This window comes from Cryptomeria japonica, chromosome 8, assembly GCF_030272615.1.
Source record: "Cryptomeria japonica chromosome 8, Sugi_1.0, whole genome shotgun sequence".
Lineage (NCBI taxonomy): Eukaryota > Viridiplantae > Streptophyta > Pinopsida > Cupressales > Cupressaceae > Cryptomeria > Cryptomeria japonica.
Window position 1 is genome coordinate 193,016,517 of NC_081412.1, and position 15,564 is coordinate 193,032,080.

The 15,564-nt window shown below is 33.8% G+C and overlaps 1 protein-coding gene across 1 annotated transcript; it reads right to left on the reverse strand.

Moving 5' to 3' along the window:
- Positions 1-1,382: 1,382 nt before the first annotated feature.
- Positions 1,383-2,204, reverse strand: LOC131048406 (uncharacterized). Its single transcript, XM_057982362.2, has one exon. It carries the CDS (start codon positions 2,167-2,169, stop codon positions 1,636-1,638), a length of 534 nt encoding a protein of 177 aa, XP_057838345.2. The 5' UTR covers positions 2,170-2,204; the 3' UTR covers positions 1,383-1,635.
- Between the last annotated feature and the right edge of the window lie 13,360 nt (positions 2,205-15,564).

Here is a 15,564-nt window from a genome sequence, read left to right on the forward strand (position 1 = left end):
TAAAAGCCTATCGACTTAATAAGAAAATATAAATATCTAAATTTAATTGATCATGAAGGCATCTATGACAAAATTATTAATTTTATTTATTTGGGTCTCCATTATATAGGGCATTCAACTTCAAGTATGACAATGTTTATTCAGACATCAAGATATACACTAGATCATATTTATTAAGTAACTGATAATAAAAGGTGCAATGTATTTTGATTTCTAATTAACTAATAAATACAGTCAAATATACATTCTATTACAGGTTTAAACATAAGGAAACCATAAATATCTAATTATAACTAATTGTACAAGCTTCTCTCACTGATTTAGTAATTTTATTTATCAATTCTATTAGATTTCCACAATCCATAATAATGAATTAAACAACTTCTGGATTTGATTTTGTGAAAGCTTTTAATCATCAATGTTTTGGATCACACTCTGTGATCCATCATCTCCTTGAATTCTCATTCATCTTGATGATGGATCACGACGTGTAATCTGAAATGTTGATAATTAAAAACTTGCACACAATCAAATCCAAAAGTTGTTTACTTCAATTTTATTTATTCCAAAAATCAGAGAGCAGGATGTACATTTGACCATATTTATTAAGTAATTGAAACTAAAAGGTAAAAAATATTCTGATTTCTAATTAACTAATAAGTACAATCAAATGTACATTATAGTAGATAGATAATACAATTTGTAAGAGTGAAAGGATTTCCACATTCCATTGACATTAATGCAATTTTTTTCTGGTACACATTATGTATATACATCAATGTTTTGGATCACACTTAGTGATCCATCATCAGAATGAGAGAGATGTAATGATAGATCACAGAGTGTCAACCAAAATGTTGATACATACAAAATTTTGCATAATATAATCCACAAAAAAGGTACAAATTCTTTGATCACATAACTACTTTGTGTGTACTCCGTTATTAGGGTTTCTAAAGAATATGGAGTCATTCAACTAAAATTCAGAGACAACCATTCCATGTATAAATTGCACTGAAGAACTCCGTTACTGGTTATATTGAGAGTGTGGGGGAAAATCTGTTTTCTCAAACATTTTTTGAGCAGTATGTTCACAGGAATTTATAAGCCGGCTATATATTATAAAAGAGGTATGTGCTATTTCCAGCTTGTACTCAAGTAAAAGTACAAGTGAAATAACTAAAACATAATCAAATTTCTCTGTTACAAACAGTATTTAATATACTAGTAACATCGAGCATAAGAAACACATACATTCACTCCTATCATTGTTTGTGTGAGAAATCAAAACTATTGGTACATAGATCAGGGTTTCGAACAGTACCCAATGATCCAGAGGAAAAAAATGCTACACAGAAATAACTACATAAAGTTACTACGTATACAGAAAACTTTAATCTATTAATTCCATTTAAGATCATTACAATACGGTATAGTTTCTCCTCCTTTCTATGGACCACTTCCATTAGTACCCTGAGTGGAAGCAAAAAGCTGGATCTGAGAAAATAACATACATCAGATAAGAATTCATCCACAGAGAAAACACATCTCTTTGTTAACCTTGATAACCCAAAGCCCATCCAGAATCCCAATATCAACTGACAAACACATGCCATACAATGGGATCAAAGGGGCTTAACTAGACCGTGTATTATTCATATTCGCAGTAAGGGTGTTAAAGAAAGGATGCAAAGAGAACAGGCCATTGTTAGAAGGCGGCTGTGGCGGCTGCTGCTGTTGAAAGAGAGGTTGGAAGGAAAAACTGGGTAAAGACATGTTGGAACCCATAGAAGGAAAAGTGAAATTAGTGGGGGGACAGAAACTTGTATTATTGAAATTGTCATAACTAGAACTTGTACCAGGCAAAATCTGATCAAGAGGGCGCTTGGCCATGGGCTTAAGGGGTGCTGGGGCAGTGGGATTTGGTGCTATTTCACTACTATTCTCATTAGACAAACACTGCATTCCTGTGAATTTCTGTACCTTTGCTCTGAAAGTCGAAACATCTGTGGTCACCACAATAGTCGGAGTAACCCTAGATGCTCTGCATCGCTTCTTCCCTGATCCCTTTGAAGCCTCTCTTTTGCCACTACATTGAGACCTGAAATTTTTATCTTCTCCCTCTTTACACTCTGTGGAGCTCATTGTAAGAGACGAAGATAAAGACATGGTTTTTTATCAATCGTCTGTTTCTTCTTCACACTTGTGTAAAGCTATATATGCCCGCCAGAGATTTTTGGTCTGGTCTACGCAGCCGCCAACAAAAGTCACAAGAAATACAATTCCTAATTACCCATGCAACAAGGTGATGTAACGTATACGGAATAAACAACTAGTGACGTCACTGGAGAACGACGTTTACCAAAAATGTTGCTTTTTAAAGGTGGCTAGTCAAAATACCTACGCAGAACACATGGGCAATACGAACGTCTCTTCGTTTAGTACAATTTTGAACGCGCCTGATTTCGATTTATGTCCGATAACCGCGACTTAGCCTGTGCAAACGGTTCAATTCAACAAGTTTTATAGTTTAAAACCATACGGCTAAGTCTTCTTTCTGACGTACTTATTTAAATTATCAACGTCTACCATAGGATGGAGAACACATTAGCTTCAGTGGCTCCACTTGTCGCTTTAAATTGCTCTTTCATAGTTGAACGCCTCCTCCTTCCTATAATTGAAAGGTTTGAAAGTTTTTGAATTGTTAAACTTAGCTTAGTAACTTCAATAGCAATATAACTGCTATGGGACTCCAAGTCATTAATATTAGACCAAATGAAGGTGAATTGAGAGTATTATCAAAGGTCTTTTTTTTTGGAGTGATAATAATAACAACTTTGATTATTATCTCATTGGGACAATTTATTGGGAGGATTTTGTTGGGTAGTTCATGTTTCGAGTCTATTATTCTACTTAAGTATTCCAATTCAATGATCAACAATTAATAATACTTATGTAGCTCACTTATATCAAAATATCATAAATATTTATTCTATTTTTATTGGCTAAGATTGCTTTTTTATTATGAAATTGGATGATGCTCAAGAATAGCTCCCATCTACTTTGTAAATGTTTTACTAGTTTGGTCACTTCCTTGATTATATGGATAAAAGTTGTTAGTATTATGGATATGTTGCATTGGTTGTGTCATTGATGTCAACACTTGGAGATCTCTGGTTATGTTCACCGATATGTTCAGTGACTTATGCACAATCATTGGTATATGGTTCACCGACAGGTTATATTATTCATCGACACTAAGGATGATCTCTTATCATCTGGAGATTACTTGGTTATGTCGAAGACATTACTTGGACACTTGGTTTTGGTGATTTGATTATTGGTACAATCGAGTTTGCATATTTGTTGTTACCGATAAATAGGTCTAGGTTATGGACCGGCAAGCATTATCTATTCCAAATCAGCACGACACGTTATGGAGATGATTTGTTACTATTGTAAATGCATTGAGCCGACATCATGCATCACATATTGATTCATTTAAAATTGATTTTATTGTAATATCTTAGTGAGCTGACCTACACATTTGGTCTTAGGTTTTGGTATATATGTAAGATTATGAAGAAAAGTAAGGAAAAGGATTGTAATAAGGTATATGTGAATATAAGCAGAGCTATACACGCAGACATCATTTGAAGATTCAAGGAAGGTATGAGGAAGACAATCAGAGCTTAACCGATACTGAATCCAATATATGAAGATGTTATTTTGAGTAGTACATTACCATTGGATTTAACCATCCAATTGTAGTCAGCGTGACTCCCATTTTGTGATTGAGCAGTGAGCTCTAGGCAGTTGGCCTTTCTGCATGTGTAGACCCTATTTGTACACACATACTATCTACAGTAGTATTATCTGATTGTGGGTTAGGTTTCCCACCATGGTTTTTCCCCTTACAGGGTTTCCACATACAAATAACTGTGTTATGTGTTGTGTATGTTATTTGTCTTTATATGTCATGCATTAAACTTTACCGATACTGTTATTAACTGCTAAACTGTCTACCAACATTAAGTTTGGCTAAGTTATAATTTGGTTGAAATAAATAGACAACTGATTCACCCCCCCCTCTCAGTTACCTCCGAGTTCTAACAATTGGTATTAGAGCTAAGTCCTTTTTTTGTAGAAGTTTAACAACTTGAGGAGATTCTATGGCAACTAACTATTTCAGGAAGGACAGTCTGAAGCTTGATGGAACTAGCTATGGAATATGGAAGATCATAATGGAGACTCATTCGAATTGCATTGGAAATGACATATGGGATGTTACAAGAATGCCTATGTTGGTCCTACTAAAAGTCAACCTAATCCACCAACCTTGGCTAAAGATCAGGAGAATGATTACAAAGCAAGAGAAACACTTTTGAACACATTTTCAGATCAACAAATCATGAGATTATCAGACCAGTCTACTGCTAAAGCTATTTGGGATAAATTGGAGACATTGAATGAAGGTGATACCACTGTCAAAATTGTAAAACAGGAATGCTTCTAGGCCAGGTATGAAAATCTGAAAATGGAAGAAGATGAAAGGATTTCTGCTTTTATGGAAAGAGTTAATGAAATTGTTTTAGGTATACAATGTTGTGGAGGATCCTTAAGTGAAGATGAAATTATTTCTAAAGTTTTAAGAGCTTTGCCACCGGCCTACAAAATGAAAGTAACTACTATTAATGAATTGAGAACAATGCCTAATGCATCAGTATCTAGAGATACTTTGGTTGGAAATCTTTCAGCTTTTGAACTTGAGGAATTTGGTCCTCTTGCTACAATTAAGACATATTTGGCTTTCAAAGCTTCATCATCTACAGCATCATCATCATCATCTGAAAAATATGATTGGAAAGCATTCTATTCTAGAGAACTTGAAGAAATCAAAAGAGAGAATGAAGAACTTGAAGAGCTTGAAGCACTATTTTCAAGGAAAATGCCTAAAGGTCCAATTGGAAGTAAGTATGAAGGTAAAGCACCATTTCAATGGTTTAACTACAATAAAATTGGTCATATAGCATCTAGGTGTCCTGATAAACATGTAAGATTGAAAGAAGAAGCTAAAAGAACATATAAGCCTAACCCTGAATATCAAAGATACAAATTTAAGAAGAATATAGACAAATCATGCTACTATGTTGATGAAGGAGTTACTGATGATTCTGATGAGGAACCGACAGACAATGGATGGGCTTTTGTTGCAATAACAGAAGATCAACTAGCACCTATTGTTCAACCAATAGAGCAAGCCTTGATAGCTAAAATTGAAGGAAAGGATGAATAGATCATTGATTCCGGATGTTCACATTATATGATTGGTGATAAGAGTAAATTCTTAACCTTTCAGGAATATAATGGAGGTCTAGTAAGATCTGGAGATGAGAAAGCTTGTTTGATCAGAGGAAATGACACTATATCTTTTGATGGTAAGCACAATACTGATAATGTTTATTATGTTGAAGGTTTGAAGCATAATATTTTGAGTGTTGGTCAATTAGTTGGAAAGGGATTTCAATTACAATTCAAGAATGGTAAATGCAAAATCATGAGTAGAACTGGTTTGGAAATTGCAACCATTAATCAGACTAGAGGTAATATCTTTCATTTGAATAACAATGAGAAGACATGCTTGATTGTACATATTGATGAAAGTTGGTTATGGCATAAGAGACTTTGTCATGTAAATTTTGATTGCATTGTGAAAATCAATACAACTAAGGTAGTAAGGGATTTACCTATGATTGTTAAACCTCACAATCTGGTATGTAAGGAATGTCAATTTGGAAAGCAAGTTATAGCAACTTTTAAGAGTATTCCAGAAAAATCCAATAATGTTCTTGACTTAATTCATACTGATTTATGTGGTCCAGCAAGAACTAGAAGTTTACAAAGAGATATATATTTTATGCTAATCATTGATGATTATTCTAGAATGTGTTGGGCTACTTTTCTCAGGGAGAAATCATAAGCTTTTGGGAAATTAAAACTATTCAAGGTCATGGTAGAGAATGAAACCAGTAAGAAAATCAAATGTTTTAGATTAGATCAAGGAGGTGAATTCACATCTAAGGAATTTAATACATTCTGTGAAGTGAATGGAATCAGAAGACAATTATCAGCACCTTGGACACTCGAGCAAAATGGAGTTGTGGAAAGGAAGAACAAAAGTATTTTGGATGCAGCTAGAAGCATGATATCAGAAGCAAACCTACCTCATGTGTATTGGAGAGAAGCAGTCGATACAATTGTTTATACACTCAACAAAGTTCACATCAAAGGTGAAACTGGTAAGACCCCTCATGAACTATGGTTTTGTAATACTCCTACTCTTAAATATTTCAGAATATTTGGAAGAAAATGTTATATTAGGAGAGATGATTATATTGGCAAATTTGATCCTAGAAGTGATGAAGGAATATTTCTTGGTTATTTATCCAAGAGCAAGGAATATAGATGTTTTAGCAAGAGATTGCAGAAAATCATTGAAAGTGCAAATGTGAAAATTGATGAATAGTTTAGAAGGTCTATAGACTTTGAACCGGCAGCTGAGATAATCACAAATGAAGCTACAATAAGTACACCGGTACAAAATGTTGATCCAGTCCCACCAGCATCATCTGAGAATTCCACAGTGACTAAAAAACAACAACAAGTGAACACACCTAGGTATGTAAGATTGAATCACTCTAAAAGTCAGATAATTGGGAACAAGTATCAAGGAGTTATGACTAGAGGAAGACTGGCAAATGAAGAGGTATGTCTAATTTCTCAAATTCAACCAACAACTATTAATGAGGCATCTGAAGATAAACATTGGATTAAAGCTATGGAAGATGAATTGGAACAAATTGAAAAGAATAACACATGGACATTGGCTCCCCGACCTAAAAACAAAAATGTAATTCGAACTAAATGGGTATTCAGAAATAAACTTAATGAAGATAGTAAGATAATTAGAAATAAAGCTAGATTAGTGTGTAAGGGATATTCATAGAAAGAAGGAATTTATTACAATGAAACCTTTGCACCGGTAGCTAGAATTGAGACAGTCAGATTATTCTTAGCTTTTGCAGCACACAATAACTATAAAGTATATCAAATGGATGTTAAATGTGCATTTCCGAATGGTGATCTTGAAGAGGAAGTTTACATTGAACAACTTGATGGATTTTCTTTGACAGATGACAAAGATATGGTTTGCAGATTAAGGAAAACTTTATATGGATTGAAGCAAGCTCCTAGAGCTTGGTATGCTAGATTGGACAAATATCTTTTAAAGCTTGGTTACACTATAGGTAATGCTGACAACAACTTATATTACAAAGTGACTAATGATGACATCTTGGTTATTGAAGTTTTTGTTGATGATATCATTTTTGGAGGAGAAGATGGATTGTGTAAAGACTTTTCTAATAAGATGCAGGAAGAATTTGAAATGTCTATGATTGGAGAGATAAAATTCTTTCTAGGATTGCAGATTTCACAGACTGATAAAGGTATATTCATAAATCAATCAAAGTACTTGAAGGAATTACTTAAGAAATTTGACATGGAAAACTCTAAACCGGTATGCACACCTATGACTACAACTGACAAACTATCATTGAAGGGTGAATAAACACCTGTTAATCCAACAAGATACAAATCTATGATAGGAGGTTTACTGTATTTGACACAAACAACAACTGATATTATGAATGCAGTATGTATTGTTTCAAGATTTCAGAGTAATCCTAAGGAAAATCATGAATCGACAATAAAAAGGATTTTGTGGTATCTACAAGGCACAAAAAATCTTGGTTTATGGTATCCTAAAGATGAAAATTTTGATTTATGTGCATACACAGATGCAAATTGGGTAGGAGATGTGGATGATAGAAAAAGCACCATCGGCGGAGCATTTTTTCTTGGCAGCAAACTAATTTCATGGTTGAGCAAGAAACAAAGTTGTACATCACTATCAACAACAGAATCAGAATATGTTGCAGCAGCAACCAATTGTATACGAGTATTATGGATTAAGAAAATGTCGAAGGAAATAAAGGTAAAATGCAAAGAACCTATAATCATTTACTGTGATAATATGGCAGCAATTGATATATTAAAGAATCCGATATTTCACTCTAAAACTAAACATGTTTCTATCAAATTCAATTTTTTGAAAGAGAATGTTGAAGCAAAAGAAGTGAAATTGGTTTATGTGAATACTAAAGAGAAGATTGTAGATATCTTTACTAAACCTTTGCCTAAGGAAACTTTTGAATATCTAAGAGAGCAGCTTGGAGTTATACCCTCACTGGTAGAAACTTAGACAGTTGGAGCATGACATCAGACCAACATAATTAACAAACAAATCTTTTTTCCGGCTTTGATGGAGGAGAGCTACTTCTCAGGGGGAGTAGATTGAATAAATTTGGTTATAGCAATTGGTATTTGTAATAAGTTCTATGAACTAATTGTATTTGGTTTTGTATTGATTTGGCATTTGATGTCAAAGGGAGAGAGATATCTATGGAAAAACACATTATCTTTTGGGGAGACATTATTCTTTGGGAGAGACATTGTTACTCTCTATCTATATTTTGATTTCTAGTTAATGATCTCTTTTAGAGATTGCATTTCTGTTTTGGCACTTAGATGGTTTTTCCATCTTGTGCTGCCATCAATGCCAAAGGGAGAGATTGTTGGTATTATGGATGTGTTGCATTGGTTTTGTCATTGATATTAACACTTGTCAACACTTGAGAATACTTATCAGCACTTGGAGATCTTTGGTTATGTTCACCGGCATGTTCAGTGACTTATGTACAGTCACCGGTATCTGGTTCAGTGGCAAGTTATATTGTTCACCGGCACTAAGGATGATATGTTATCATCTGGAGATTACTTGGTTATGTTGAAGATATTGTTTGGACACTTGGTTTTGGTGATTTGATTATTGGTACAATCGAGTTTGCATATTTGTTGTTACTACTAAATAGGTCTAGGTTATGGACTGACAAACATTATCTATTCCAGATCAGCATGACACATTATGGAGATGATTTGTTACTATTGTAAATGAATTGAGCTGACATCATGCATCGCATATTGATTCATTTGAAATTGATTTTATTGTAATATCTTAGTGAGCTGACCTACACATTTGGTCTTAGATTTTGGTATATATGTAAGATCTCATTTGTAAGATTATGTAGAAAAGTAAGGAAAAAGATTTTAATAAGGCATATGCGAATATAAGCAGAGCTATACACGCAGACATCATTTCAAGATTCAAGGAAGGTATGAGGAAGACAATCAGAGTTTAACCGGTACTGAATCCAGCATATGAAGATGCTATTTTGAGCAGTACATTATCATTGGATTTAACCATCCAATTGTAGTCAGTGTGACTCCCATTTTGTGATTGAGCAGTGAGCTCTAGGCAGTTGGCCTTTTTGGATGTGCAAACCCCATTTGTACACACATATTATCTGCAGTAGTATCATTTGATTGTGAGTAAGGTTTCCCACCGTGGTTTCCACGTACAAATAATTGTGTTATGTGTTGTGTATGTTATTTGTCTTCCTGTTTCATGCATTAAACTTTACCGGTACTGTTATTAACTGCTAAACTATCTACCAACATTAATTTTGGTTTACCGTTATTATGCACTAAGTTTGGTTAAGTTATAACTGGGTTGAAATAAATAGACAACTGATTCACCCCCCCCTCTTAGTTGGCTCCGGTCCTAACAAAAGTTTGGGTGATCTAGATGGGAGTTCAAAGTAAATGTAAGTTCTTGTTTTTAGTAATTCAAAGTTTAACATCTAACATTCTCTTAAATATTGTTATTCAATTGCCAAACAATTAATAGTACTTTTACATTTCAATCATATCAAAATTTCATAAATATTTTTCTACAATTATTGTCAAAAAAGATCTTTGATTATGGAACTAGATGATGCTTTAGAGTTGTCCATGTCTACTTAGTAAATATTGTATTAGTTTGGTCAGTGTGTTTATTATCTCGTTAATTATTAGTTGTTTAGAAGTTTGAGTGATCTAGATGGTAATTCTAAGTAAAAATATATAGATTTATTTAAACTATCTTTTTTCAAAGGTAATTTTTATCTTATTTATATCACATTTTAAGATTTTTTGTTGAGTGTAATTAATTTTGTGAGTTTGCTTCAATGATATTGAAATGTGAAAGAAAATTAATTAATCCTCAAATATTACAATGCATATAGAGAGTTTGATTTCTAATCTATAATCAAATATCTATGATCTTGACAAGTTTTGGAATCCAAGTAGTAATAATTGAAAAAATGCTTTTAGTTTCATGATGTTATTAAAAAGACACATACCAACCCTACTAGTGATAAATGTTTCATTTTTAAGGAGAACCTTTTATTTATTATTTAAAAAAAAAATCTAGTTTCTAGAATTTATAGTCATAAAAGAGATAAAACTGACTAAGGAATTAAATGTTCAATTCATATCGTAGACACCAAAATTATTCTCCTCATCATAACCCTGGTTATTGCCCTACTATCATCATAACATTCTTTACTATAGGATTAATTAATCCTTCATTAATCACCTATTTTTCATACCATTAGATAACATTAATTATGATTGCATTATCATCATTTATCATTAATCATTAAATCATTTAATTACATTTATCACTTTGTAATCAATTATCATATTTATTATTTATCATATTATTAATCATTTATTATCAATTACCATTTAATAAACAATTATTACTATTTAACATTATCGATATTTTATCAATTTAATTAAATAATAATTTAATATTTAATTAAATTAAAGCCAATTATTTGTTAAAAAAAAAATTCACCACACTGGTTAAGTCTATCTTGGAATGAGAAACTTCTTATCTCCGAATTTAACTTGTTTGTCTTCAAATTAGAAACTTCATCCTCTAATTTATTCATTTATTAATTGACAAATTCATCATCATTCTCTCAGAAGTATGAAATGAAAATTATATAGTTTCTCTCAAGTTGAATCCATAGTTGGTTTAATTAAACTATATAATTTCTCTCAAGTAGAATCCATAGTTGGCTTGATCTAATGATAGGCATCCATTTTGGAATTTGTGCAGATTGATTCAACAAATCGATTTGTTGGAGCAGTTGGGTTAACAAGATTTTCCAGAATGTTGGGTAATTCTCATGCAACAGTAATGATGACATTCAAAAGAAGACAACTACTTAGGCTTGAGGGGAAATTTTTTATGTTTTCTAGGGTTTTTCTGATTTTGTAGCAAGGGAGGTTATTTAAGGGTAGGGATTATCATTTTTAGCAATTTCATGCTCAGAAACAAGTTTTAATTCTACTAAGACTTTAGCATTTTCTCAATTTTATGCAAGAGAAACGATTAGACTGTGCCAACTTTGGTCTTTATGTTAATTTGTTTATGTTTATGGATAGATTATGTTCTATGCCTTTTGGAGTAGAAATCAAAGATTTGTAATTTGTGGAAGCTTTTGTGATTTTAAATATAACTTCTATTGGTCAAATTATGTCTAAGACTTTTTCAATTAAATAGTGTTATGTTTGAGATTATATTATGCTTGAAATGAATCTATGAATTGCATTTGTTTAGTAATACCATGCCGTTTTCTTTATAATGCCTTATCATTTTAAGCCTTTCCTCCCATTTTACCACATGTGAGTAGGGTGGACTTTTATACTTGGGACCTTTGTTTTTCTTCCGTAAAGCCCCACCAAGCTATCATGTGTCATTTCCCAGTGTTTTCATTTCGTTCCCCAAAGTTGAAGTGACTCTCCCTAACCAGCTCGCCACATGTCATTCTTGTGGGGTTTTCCTTAGAAAGGAAAGGGAGAAGGTTGAATAATCCCTAACATTTCACCACGTGTCTCATCTACAAATCTTTTAGGAATAAAGGGGAATAAAGGTACAAATAACCTTCGCTCAGCTGCCATGCACAAGCAGAATGGGATTTTGAGGTTCATCACAACCTGAGGAGGATGCTAAAGGGATGCGTCTATTCTAGCCCCAAAACGACAGTACGGATTGACTAACACGCGTGTTAGTCGCACTTTTTACACCGTCGATTTTGTAATTAAAGGCTGCAATTGACTAACCCATCGCTAACACATTGTATGAAAGGTCTGTTTTGGAGCCAAAATAGCTTCAGCCAAGCTAAAGCACAATTTGATGACATACGTCCATTTTGGAATTTGTGCAGATTGATTCAGCAAACCAGTTTGTTGGAATCGTTGGGGCAATATGATTTTCCAAAATGATTGGGTACTTCTCATGCAATAGTAATGATGAAATTTGAAACAAGACAACCACATAGACTGGAGGAGGTTCATCTTTTCTGTTTTCTCAATTTTTTTTCATTTTCTAGCAGGGGAGGTTATTTAAGGCCAGGGATTGTCATTTTTAGGGGATTCATTCTTAGAAACAAGTTTTAATTCTAATCAGACTTTAGCATTTTCTCAGTTTTATGCAAGATAAATGATCAGACTGTGCCAACTTTGGCCTTTATGTTAATTTGTTTATGCTTATGGTTGGATTATGTTCTATGTCTTTTGGAGTAGAAATCAAAGATTTGTAATCTGTGAAAGCTTTTGTGACTTTAAATATAAATTATGCTTGTCAAATCATGTCTAAGACTCTTTCAATTCAATAGTGTTGTGTTTGAGATTATATTATGCTTGAAATGAATCTATGAATTCAATTTGTTTAGTAATACCATCATCAGGCCTTAAAATACTACATATGATGTGTAGTTTTTTGTGTTATTAAAATTTTAAGATCTTGAATCAGTGGCATATCACCTTAGTTTATTTTCAATATTCTCTCTCTCTCTCTTTTCTTCTTTATGATGAAGAGCCAACTTTTAAAATCCTAGAGGTTGTTCAGTGAAGTGCAATAGGACTCCCATTCACTGAACTTCCCATAAAGCTATTGTTTTAAGAGAAATTTTAGACATCAACAACAACGACGTCAATTGTCAATTTGAGAGAGAATGAATTGTATAAACCCACAACTTGTTGAGTTATCAAAGGGGTAAAAATTGTAAGCACTTATCTTTTGATATTCATGATTGGATGATTGTTAATTCTTTCAACTAGCTAATTCCTTGACAATTATTTGGCACATTCATTTCTGTTAATGCCTTCAATAAGCCTTTTTAAAAATTCAATATTCTAATTGTATTGTGATGGATATGACTAAGAGTATGGATGCATTTTATTATTTGAGATTGATATAAATGAAATATTTCCAAGGTAGCTCACAGTGAATTAGAGAGACAGATATATCCCACGACATTCAACTAATATATGGTACACTATGCGGAACATTTTCTTAGCCTTAGATATACCTAGCAGTCTTATATGTTTTACATTTTTGCTGTATTGTTTTTCGAAATGATGCTTGAAAGACGCTCCTCTTTAGCTGCACAACCTCTTAGCTAATAAGCTTCAGGTTTAAGGGATTTGAACTCTGCAAAAATCTGTGGGAGAGTTTGACATGGTCTCCTCCTTTTAAATTTGATCACCTGCCACAAGTTTAAAATCTTATCGGGGAGCTTGAAACTCACCCACTGGCTATCGCACCACATTTTTACTTCAATGGTTAGTCTTGACTAGAGATCCTTTACTAACACCTCGATTTATCATCAAATGTCAGTCTTTGGAGTAGGAACTAATGTAGCTTGAAAGAAGCTAAGAACATTGTTCTTTGCTATTCTGTTTGGTACATGATTACATAGTTTTCCATTTTAGAATTAGACTCAGGTGGAGCTATGGAGATGTTAAAGAATTGATCAATTAGTTAAGTAGAGAACAAATTGTTTATTATCAAAGTTGGTAAATCACTCGAACCTTGTCTTCCATTTTATTTCCATGGAGAAACTCAATGTTTAGCAAATGTTTTCTAAGATGCTTTCTTAGATATCTAGGCCCTATCCACATAGTTCATACATGTGAACTAGTCCACTGGCACAAAACAAACAAAGACAAAAGTGTTCTTCCACTCTTTTCACAGAAACTTTGCTGCTCTGCAGCACTTATCTGAATTAAGAGATCACTATACCACAATAACAATAACAAGAAACACTAATCATTTTCTTATTCTAAAACTTATGAAGCTACTACACTCGAACTTGCTTATTCTAATAATAATGCGTTTTACTCCTATTTTTCTTTTTGTTTTATATATCTGCTGTTGGCTGTGAATATATTCTTGTATTATTCTTTATCAACATAATTTCAGCACTTAAGGAGGTGCCCTTAGCATGGAAAAGACAAGCGTAAATTATTAGCGCAGTAAAGAAGAGCATATATAGATAGAAACCCATCATTTTAACTACGATGGGTTTCTATCTATATATGATTCTATAGGTCCTAGATATCTATGATTCTTGTGTTATACGTAGGGACACAATAGTCTTATTAAAAGTGCAAACTGAGATAACAGAAGTTTCACAATATATAGATAGAAACCCGTCATTCTAACTATGACAAAATTCCTGCAGTGATCAAATACAAAACAGAACAATCTGTGCCCGTATACATATCACTATACATTTGCTCCGGCTTTATATCTAATGTACGCTATATCACTATAGAAAGTCGCCTACAATAGCCTACAAACGAAGTCGCCAATTTCCAAAACTATAGAAAGTCGCAGTCGGCGGGTCTCTTAATCGGTCTGTATCTTCCATACAACGTAGTCCTCCCACATAAATTACTTTTGATAATAAAAAAGCAGCCAAAAATGAGGGGGCTGACTCATAGTTATAAATAAGAGAACAGTGGCAGGGCCATTGTTCGCACATTAACAGCAAAGTTGCAGCCTTTTACCTCTATCAAAAATAAAAACCACATTACGAGAGTTTATCAGCAGTAATAAAAAGAACTCCATCAGAGTCTAGTCAATAAGCCATGCAGGGCTATAATCAGCGAAAAAGAAAACATAAGCCAAAGCTGGGCTTATCCAACCCGCAATTACACAACATAGACAAAAAACACCACCACATGCGGACAGTTAATTCTTCTTCCCCTGGCTCTTCTTAGGGAGCAGCTTCCAAGCCCATTCCTTCATGAGGAACTTGAACAGACCTTTGTAGTCGTCCTCCTCCTTGCCTTTCCCTTTGGCCGCGGTATCTTGTAACAGGCACAGTGTCGTCGCTGAGCATCGCATGACATTCAACGCGAACTTGGCAACATCATGCATCTTGGACTCCATCGCCTCTAGTCTACTGGTAATCACTTGCACAGTATCAGAGAGGGCCTCTATCTTTTTTTTGAGCTTAGTCAGGTTGGGCTCTTCTTCCTTCACGCTACTGGCCTCTTCCACAACCAACATTTTTTCAATCCTGAAAGTCGGGGAAGGGAAATTGGTTGGCTCTCGATTCATCGAGGAGACGAGGCTTTCAAAAACCTGAGTAGAGCTCACAGAATGGGGGGTCTGTTTCCATTGGGTCAGGGGCGCTTTAACATACGAAATGGAGTTGTCTGTGTCGTACGAGGAAGAGGGGTCATGCAGGGGCTTCTTCG

What these genes read in the sequence shown, in the direction of transcription:
- LOC131048406 (XM_057982362.2), bottom strand. Translation starts at nt 2,169, where the DNA reads ATGTCTTTATCTTCGTCTCTTACAATGAGCTCCACAGAGTGTAAAGAG.